Here is a 10,863-nt window from a genome sequence, read left to right on the forward strand (position 1 = left end):
TAAGAAGGTAGACACTAGGGCCTGTAGGACCTGCCTTGTTGATAGTGCTGTTAAGAAGGTAGAAACTAGGGTCTGTAGGACCTGCCTCGTTGATAGTGTTGTTAAGAAGGTAGAAACTAGGGCCTGTAGGACCTGCCTTGTTGATAGTGCTGTTAAGAACCTCTCATGCTCCACTACCTCCACCTGTACACCCACCTCCACCTCTACCTTCACCTCTACCTCCATCTCTTCCTCCACCTCTACCTCCACATCTATCTCCACCTCTACCTCCACCTGTACCCCCACCTCTACCTCCACCTCTACCTCCAACTCCACCTGTACCCCTATCTTCCACCTCTATCTCCACCTCCACTACCTCCACCTCTACCTCCACCTGTACCCCCACCTCCACCTGTACCTCCACCTGTACCTCCACCTCTACCTCCACCTGTACCCCTATCTTCCACCTCTATCTCCACACCTCCACTACCTCCACCTTTACCTCCACCTGTACCCCCACCTCTACCTCCACCTCTACCTCCACCTGTACCCTCACCTCTACCTCTACTTCTAACTCCACCACTACCTCCACCTGTACCCCCACCTCCACCTCTACCTCCACCCCCACATCCACGTCTACCTCTAACTCCACCTCCACCTGTACCTCCATCTCCATCTCTACCTCCACCTCCACCTGTACCTCTACCCACCTCTACCTCCACCTGTACGCCCACCTCTACCTCCACCTCTACCTCATCCTGTACCCCCACCTCTACCTCCAACTGTACCCCCCACCTCCACCACTACCTCCACCTCTACCTCCACTTGTACCCCCACCTCCACCTCTACCTCCACCTGTACCCCCACCTCTACCTCCACCTCTACCTCCAACTCCACCTGTACCCCTATCTTCCACCTCTATCTCCACCTCCACTACCTCCACCTCTACCTCCACCTGTACCCCCACCTCCACCTGTACCTCCACCTGTACCTCCACCTCTACCTCCACCTGTACCCCTATCTTCCACCTCTATCTCCACCTCCACTACCTCCACCTTTACCTCCACCTGTACCCCCACCTCTACCTCCACCTCTACCTCCACCTGTACCCTCACCTCTACCTCTACTTCTAACTCCACCACTACCTCCACCTGTACCCCCACCTCCACCTCTACCTCCACCCCCACATCCACGTCTACCTCTAACTCCACCTCCACCTGTACCTCCATCTCCACCTCTACCTCCACCTCCACCTGTACCTCTACCCACCTCTACCTCCACCTGTACGCCCACCTCTACCTCCACCTCTACCTCATCCTGTACCCCCACCTCTACCTCCAACTGTACCCCCACCTCCACCACTACCTCCACCTCTACCTCCACTTGTACCCCCCACCTCCACCTCTACCTCCACCTGTACCTCTACCTCTACCTGTACACCCACTTCTACCTCCACCTGTACCCCCACCTCTACCTGTACCCCCACCTCTACCTCAATCTCTACCTCCACCTGTACCCCCAACTCTACCTCCACCTCTACCTCCACCTGTACCCCCACCTCTACCTCCACCTCTACCCCCAACTCTACCTCCACCTGTACCCCCACCTCTACCTCCACCTCTACCCCCAACTCTACCCCCACCTGTACCCCCACCTCTACCTCCACCTCTACCTCCACCTGTACCACCCCCTCCACCCGTACCTCCACATGTACCCCCACCTCTACCTCTACCTCCACCTGTACCCCCACCTCTACCTGTACCCCCAACTCTACCTCCACCTGTACCCCCACCTCTCCCTCCACCTCTACCCCCACATCCACGTCTACCTCTACCCCCACCTCTACCTCCACCTTTACCTCCACCTGTACCCCCACCCCCACCTCTACCTCCACCTGTACCCCCAACTCTACCTCCACCTCTACCCCCACATCCACGTCTACCTCTACCCCCACCTCTACCTCCACCTATACCCCCACCTCTCCCTCCACCTCTACCCCCACATCCACGTCTACCTCTACCCCCACCTCTACCTCAATCTCTACCTCCACCTGTACCCCCACCTCTACCTCCACCTGTACCCCCAACTCTACCTCCACCTCTACCTCCACCTGTACCACCCCCTCCACCCGTACCTCCACCTGTACCCCCACCTCTACCTCTACCTCCACCTGTACCCCCACCTCTACCTCTACCTCCACCTGTACCCCCACCTCTACCTCCACCTGTACCCCCAACTCTACCTCCACCTGTACCCCCACCTCTCCCTCCACCTCTACCCCCACATCTACCTCTACCCCCACCTCTACCTCCACCTGTACCCCCACCTCTACCTCCACCTGTACCCCCACCTCTACCTCCAACTCTACCTGTACCCCCAACTCTACCTCCACCTGTACCCCCACCTCTACCTCCACCTGTACCCCCACCTCAACCTCTACCTCTACCTGTACCCCCACTTCCACCTCTACCTCCACCTGTACCCCCCACCCCCACCTCTACCTCCACCTGTACCCCCACCTCTACCTCCACCTGTACCCCCACCTCCACCTCTACCTCCACCTGTACCCCCACCTCTACCTCTACCTCCACATCTACCTCCACCTGTACCCCCACCTCCACATCTACCTCCATATGTACCCCCACCTCTACCTCCACTTCTACTTGTACCCCCTCCTCTACCTCCACCTCTACCTCCACCTGTGCCTCCACCTCTACCTCCATCTGTACCCCCACCTCTACCTCCACCTCTACCTCCATCTTTACCCCCCACCTCTACCTCCACCTCTACCTCCACTTGAACCCCCACCTCTACCTCCACCTGTACCCCCACCTCTACCTCCACCTCTCCCTCTCTCTGCCAAGTTTGCTTCCATTGTTCTTGAAATACAGGAGTACTCATATGTGGTCTTTTTATCCATACCAAAGATCTGATTTATTTAGTGTTTAGTGTTCGCTTTTCATTTGCACACAATATATTTTAGTGGGGCTGAAGGTGTGTTGTTAAATTGGTTATGATGGGTTTGGGACTGGGACTGTCCTAGTGGGAGATTCAAAGTTAACCCCAGGTTTGTGGGATAAAGGGGATGGAGACAGGGTGGTAGAGAGGGGTCAGGGTGGAAAAATGCATTCTCTTCTCCAGCTGCAGACAGGAATGAAGGGAGATCATGGGAGAAAGAGAATAAGGAGATGAGTGTTATGAGGGTTATGTCAGGGATTGTGTGTGTGTGTGTGTGTGTGTGTGTGTGTGTGTGTGTGTGTGTGTGTGTGTGTGTGTGTGTGTGTGTGTGTGTGTGTGTGTGTGTGTGTGTGTGTGTGTGCTAGGCATTTTTTTGTGTCTTGCGCTTACCTTGTTAAAAACGGGACGGAAAATTGCTCTTGACATTTCCGAGATGAATGGCGTTGTGCAACGTGTCTGCCCTTTTACAATGCATCACTATGTGAACATGTCCAAATGTCTAATTTGGTCTCTTGAGATTGTGGTTCAGGCCATTTAACGATGCAATAACGATAGTCAAATGCCAGATGAATATTGTATGTCTAGAAAGATGTGTGTTTCTGTATGAGTGTGTGTTTGTGTTTATCTACAGCTGTGCCAGTGTGTCTAGAGGACAGTCTGTGATGTGAATGGCTGACATGCTGTCAGTAAGCCTAGGGCTTTGGTAGACATACAGTAGTTAGGCCCGTACACTACACAAACTACAGACAACACACACACTACCCACACACAGCCATAACTATTTATTTTTTGTATTGTTTGTATGTGGTTGTATTTTACCTTTATTTTACATCTTTGTCTATCAGTGTATCGGTGTCTTGTTACTTGTTATGTTTTGTGTTTTCTGTGGACCCCAGGAAGAGTAGCTGCTGCTTCTGCAAAAGCTAATGGGATCTGAATAAACCAATAAAAACAACAATAGGAACTCACACACATACAAGTATGTTGATAATCAGGAATACTGTGGACACACACACAAACAGATTATGTGTACCTGTTGGAGGGGATTGGCTCCAGTCTGAGACCTCATGCCGTGATTACACTCTGACAAACGAGCTCCGATGTTGAGAGAAAAACCATCATCACAAATCACTTTGCTCCCTTATTTCACAAAATATTGGAAGTTAATTCAAGTCTGGTTTTCAGTAAATGTTTGAGGAATATCATTCTTTCTTTTTCATAAACTCATCATAATCTCACCCTTTCAGATCCCATATTTTTCTCCTCATCCCCCTCTCCCCTCTCTCTCTCGGCCAGGTGAGGATGACGAGGATGAAGAATGCGGTGAGGAGAAGCTGCCGTCCTGCTTCGACTACGTCATGCACTTCCTCACCGTCTTCTGGAAGGTTCTGTTTGCGTTCGTGCCCCCAACAGACTACTGGAATGGCTGGGCCTGCTTCGTGGTGTCCATCTGCATGATCGGCCTGCTTACAGCCTTCATCGGGGACCTGGCCTCCCACTTCGGCTGCACTGTGGGCCTCAAGGACTCTGTCACCGCCGTGGTGTTCGTTGCGCTGGGGACCTCTGTGCCAGGTAATATTATATACTTACACTGGTGTTTACGCTGCGTTTACTTGCTGTGTAATAGTCATGGTAGCATTCCTTTTACGGAGGACATCAGATGTACTACTACAGTATGTGATGATTGTGGTAACGCTTTTCCTAAACATGTCCTCTGGATTTACTCTCTCCTAACACTTCAAGTGTGTTCAGTGATTACCTCTTCCATTTTCCATTTACACTGCTTATACCCATGCTAGATCGTGTTTACATGTGTACATGACATTTTAGTCATTTGCTGATGCTCTATTCCTGAGCAGCTAAACAGATATGTATACAAGTGGGGGGGGTGAACAAGAGTCTATATACACATGTTAGAGCAGCTCAACCCCTCACAGCTACCTTGGTATAAACTGCACAGTGCTGTGATGAATATTAAGACTAAGTGTGTATGTGTTAAGGGTGGGGTACCAGAAGGGTTAGAGGTGGGGTACCAGAAGGGTTAGTGGTGAGGTACCAGAAGGGTTAGTGGTGGGGTACCAGAAGGGTTAGTGGTGAGGTACCAGAAGGGTTAGTGGTGAGGTACCAGAAGGGTTAGTGGTGAGGTACCAGAATGGTTAGTGGTGAGGTACCAGAAGGGTTAGTGGTGGGGTACCAGAAGGGTTAGTGGTGAGATACCAGAAGGGTTAGTGGTGAGGTACCAGAAGGGTTAGTGGTGAGGTACCAGAAGGGTTAGTGGTGAGGTACCAGAAGGGTTAGTGGTGAGGTACCAGAAGGGTTAGTGGTGAGGTACCAGAAGGGTTAGTAGTGAGGTACAAGAAGGGTTAGTGGTGGGGTACCAGAAGGGTTAGTGGTGAGGTACCAGAAGGGTTAGTGGTGAGGTACCAGAAGGGTTAGTGGTGAGGTACCAGAATGGTTAGTGGTGAGGTACCAGAAGGGTTAGTGGTGGGGTACCAGAAGGGTTAGTGGTGAGATACCAGAAGGGTTAGTGGTGAGGTACCAGAAGGGTTAGTGGTGAGGTACCAGAAGGGTTAGTGGTGAGGTACCAGAAGGGTTAGTGGTGAGGTACCAGAAGGGTTAGTGGTGAGGTACCAGAAGGGTTAGTAGTGAGGTACAAGAAGGGTTAGTGGTGAGGTACCAGAAGGGTTAGTGGTGAGGTACCAGAAGAGTTAGTGGTGAGGTACCAGAAGGGTTAGTGGTGAGGTACCAGAATGGTTAGTGGTGGGGTACCAGAAGGGTTAGTGGTGGGGTACCAGAAGGGTTAGTGGTGAGGTACCAGAAGGGTTAGTGGTGAGGTACCAGAAGGGTTAGTGGTGAGGTACCAGAAGGGTTAGTGGTGAGGTACCAAAAGGGTTAGTGGTGGGGTACCAGAAGGGTTAGTGGTGAGGTACCAGAAGGGTTAGTGGTGGGGTACCAGAAGGGTTAGTGGTGAGGTACCAGAAGGGTTAGTGGTGAGGTACCAGAAGGGTTAGTGGTGGGGTACCAGAAGGGTTAGTGGTGAGGTACCAGATGGGTTAGTGGTGAGGTACCAGAAGGGTTAGTGGTGAGGTACCAGAAGGGTTAGTGGTGGGGTACCAGAAGGGTTAGTGGTGGGGTACCAGAAGGGTTAGTGGTGAGGTACCAGAAGGGTTAGTGGTGGGGTACCAGAAGGGTTAGTGGTGAGGTACCAGATGGGTTAGTGGTGAGGTACCAGAAGGGTTAGTGGCGAGGTACCAGAAGGGTTAGTGGTGAGGTACCAGAAGATGAGTGTCTTTAGAGGCAGAACAAGGGCAGTGATTCAGATGTGGAGTCACACACGCACACACACACACACACACACACACACTGCTCTTTGCAGTTTGGACTGTAGCAGCAGCCTGGGTGTGACTGCATGTTTCTCCATGAGTTTCACACTATGTACAGAGCACACACACACACACACATAGCTCGATAGCTTTCAACTGGGCCTGTTACAGTGCTTAGCTAATTATCACCCAGTCCATGTAGTAGACACTGAGCCGCTTCACATACCTGCTGACCAGCCATGCACTGTAACTTACTCAGGGCCCAGGGCTGGGTTCACCGCTCTGCACTACTTTATAGTCAATATAACAACACACCTCCCACCCCACTGTAATTATAGTCAATATAACAACACACCTCCCACCCCACTCTATTTATAGTCAATATAACAACACAACTCCCACCCCACTGTAATTATAGTCAATATAACAACACACCTCCCGCCCCACTGTAATTATAGTCAATATAACAACACACCTCCCACCCCACTGTAATTACAGTCAATATAACAACACACCTCCCACCCCACTGTAATTATAGTCAATATAACAACACACCTCCCACCCCACTGTAATTACAGTCAATATAACAACACACCTCCCGCCCCACTGTAATTACAGTCAATATAACAACACACCTCCCACCCCACTGTAATTATAGTCAATATAACAACACACCTCCCACCCCACTCTATTTATAGTCAATATAACAACACACCTCCCACCCCACTGTAATTATAGTCAATATAACAACACACCTCCCACCCCACTCTATTTATAGTCAATATAACAACACACCTCCCACCCCACTGTAATTATAGTCAATATAACAACACACCTCCCACCCCACTGTAATTACAGTCAATATAACAACACACCTCCCACCCCTGTAATTACAGTCAATATAACAACACATCTCCCACCCCACTGTAATTATAGTCAATATAACAATACACCTCCCACCCCACTGTAATTATAGTCAATATAACAACACACCTCCCACCCCACTCTATTTATAGTCAATATAACAATACACCTCACACCCCACTGTAATTATAGTCAATATAACAACACACCTCCCACCCCACTCTGTTTATAGTCAATATAATAACACACCTCCCGCCCCACTGTAATTATAGTCAATATAACAACACACCTCCCACCCCACTGTAATGATAGTCAATATAACAACACACCTCCCACCCCACTCTGTTTATAGTCAATATAATAACACACCTCCCGCCCCACTGTAATTATAGTCAATATAACAACACACCTCCCGCCCCACTGTAATTATAGTCAATATAACAACACACCTCCCACCCCACTGTAATTACAGTCAATATAACAACACACCTCCCACCCCACTCTATTTATAGTCAATATAACAACACACCTCCCGCCCCAATGTAATTATAGTCAATATAACAACACACCTCCCACCCCACTCTATTTATAGTCAATATAACAACACACCTCCCACCCCAATGTAATTATAGTCAATATAACAACACACCTCCCGCCCCAATGTAATTATAGTCAATATAACAACACACCTCCCGCCCCAATGTAATTATAGTCAATATAACAACACACCTCCCACCCCACTCTATTTATAGTCAATATAACAACACACCTCCCACCCCACTCTATTTATAGTCAATATAACAACACACCTCCCACCCCACTGTAATTATAGTCAATATAACAACACACCTCCCGCCCCACTGTAATTACAGTCAATATAACAACACACCTCCCACCCCACTGTAATTACAGTCAATATACAACACATCTCCCGCCCCACTGTAATTACAGTCAATATAACAACACACCTCCCACCCCACTGTAATTATAGTCAATATAACAACACACCTCCCACCCCACTGTAATTATAGTCAATATAACAACACACCTCCCACCCCACTGTAATTATAGTCAATATAACAACACACCTCCCACCCCACTGTAATTATAGTCAATATAACAACACACCTCCCACCCCACTGTAATTACAGTCAATATAACAACACACCTCCCACCCCACTCTATTCATAGTCAATATAACAACACACCTCCCGCCCCACTCTATTTATAGTCAATATAACAACACACCTCCCACCCCACTGTAATTACAGTCAATATAACAACACACCTCCCACCCCACTGTAATTATAGTCAATATAACAACACAGTTCCCTCCCTACTCTATTTATAGTCAATATAACAACACACCTCCCACCCCACTGTAATTATAGTCAATATAACAACACACCTCCCACCCCACTGTAATTACAGTCAATATAACAACACACCTCCCACCCCACTGTAATTATAGTCAATATAACAACACAGTTCCCTCCCTACTCTATGTATAGTCAATATAACAACACACCTCCCACCCCACTGTAATTACAGTCAATATAACAACACACCTCCGCCCCACTGTAATTATAGTCAATATAACAACACACCTCCCGTCCCACTGTAATTATAGTCAATATAACAACACACCTCCCACCCCACTGTAATTATAGTCAATATAACAACACACCTCCCACCCCACTGTAATTATAGTCAATATAACAACACACCTCCCACCCCACTGTAATTATAGTCAATATAACAACACACCTCCCACCCCACTGTAATTATAGTCAATATAACAACACACCTCCCACCCCACTGTAATTATAGTCAATATAACAACACACCTCCCACCCCACTCTATTTATAGTCAATATAACAACACAACTCCCGCCCCACTGTAATTATAGTCAATATAACAACACACCTCCCACCCCACTGTAATTACAGTCAATATAACAACACACCTCCCACCCCACTGTAATTACAGTCAATATAACAACACACCTCCCGCCCCACTTTAATTATAGTCAATATAACAACACACCTCCCGCCCCACTGTAATTATAGTCAATATAACAACACACCTCCGCCCCACTGTAATTATAGTCAATATAACAGCACACCTCCCGTCCCACTGTAATTATAGTCAATATAACAACACACCTCCCACCCCACTGTAATTATAGTCAATATAACAACACACCTCCCACCCCACTCTATTTATAGTCAATATAACAACACATCTCCCACCCCACTGTAATTATAGTCAATATAACAACACACCTCCCGCCCCACTGTAATTATAGTCAATATAACAACACACCTCCCACCCCACTGTAATTATAGTCAATATAACAACACACCTCCCACCCCACTGTAATTACAGTCAATATAACAACACACCTCCCGCCCCACTGTAATTATAGTCAATATACCAACACACCTCCCACCACACTGTAATTATAGTCAATATAACAACACACCTCCCACCCCACTGTAATTATAGTCAATATAACAACACCCCCCCCACACACACTGTAATTATAGTCAATATAACAACACACCTCCCACCCCACTGTAATTATAGTCAATATAACAACACACCTCCCACCCCACTCTATTTATAGTCAATATAACAACACACCTCCAGCCCCACTCTATTTATAGTCAATATAACAACACACCTCCCACCCCACTGTAATTATAGTCAATATAACAACACACCTCCAGCCCCACTCTATTTATAGTCAATATAACAACACACCTCCCACCCCACTGTAATTATAGTCAATATAACAACACACCTCCCTCCCCACTGTAATTATAGTCAATATAACAACACACCTCCCACCCCACTGTAATTATAGTCAATATAACAACACACCTCCCACCCCACTGTAATTATAGTCAATATAACAACACACCTCCCACCCCACTGTAATTATAGTCAATATAACAACACACCTCCCTCCCCACTGTAATTATAGTCAATATAACAACACACCTCCCACCCCACTGTAATTACAGTCAATATAACAACACACCTCCCACCCCACTGTAATTATAGTCAATATAACAACACACCTCCCACCCCACTCTATTTATAGTCAATATAACAACACACCTCCCACCCCACTGTAATTACAGTCAATATAACAACACACCTCCCACCCCACTGTAATTATAGTCAATATAACAACACACCTCCCACCCCACTGTAATTATAGTCAATATAACAACACACCTCCCACCCCACTGTAATTATAGTCAATATAACAACACACCTCCCACCCCACTCTATTTATAGTCAATATAACAACACACCTCCCACCCCACTCTATTTATAGTCAATATAACAACACACCTCCAGCCCCACTCTATTTATAGTCAATATAACAACACACCTCCCTCCCCACTGTAATTATAGTCAATATAACAACACACCTCCCGCCCCAATGTAATTATAGTCAATATAACAACACACCTCCCTCCCCACTCTATTTATAGTCAATATAGCAACACACCTCCCACCCCACTGTAATTATAGTCAATATAACAACACACCTCCCACCCCACTGTAATTATAGTCAATATAGCAACACACCTCCCACCCCACTGTAATTATAGTCAATATAACAACACACCTCCCACCCCACTCTAATTATAGTCAATATAACAACACACCTCCCTCCCCACTGTAATTATAGTCAATATAACAACACACCTCCCTCCCCAC

The 10,863-nt window shown here is 47.4% G+C and overlaps 1 protein-coding gene across 1 annotated transcript in view; it reads left to right on the top strand.

Moving 5' to 3' along the window:
- Positions 1–10,863, top strand: part of LOC115124804 (sodium/calcium exchanger 1-like) — a 224,915-nt gene that overhangs the window by 207,823 nt on the left and 6,229 nt on the right. The window contains exon 6 of the mRNA XM_065023112.1: positions 4,234–4,509. Within this exon, the coding sequence (XP_064879184.1) occupies positions 4,234–4,509 (276 nt within the window). The remainder of the gene's footprint in view (positions 1–4,233; positions 4,510–10,863) is intronic.

This window comes from Oncorhynchus nerka, linkage group LG10, assembly GCF_034236695.1.
Source record: "Oncorhynchus nerka isolate Pitt River linkage group LG10, Oner_Uvic_2.0, whole genome shotgun sequence".
Lineage (NCBI taxonomy): Eukaryota > Metazoa > Chordata > Actinopteri > Salmoniformes > Salmonidae > Oncorhynchus > Oncorhynchus nerka.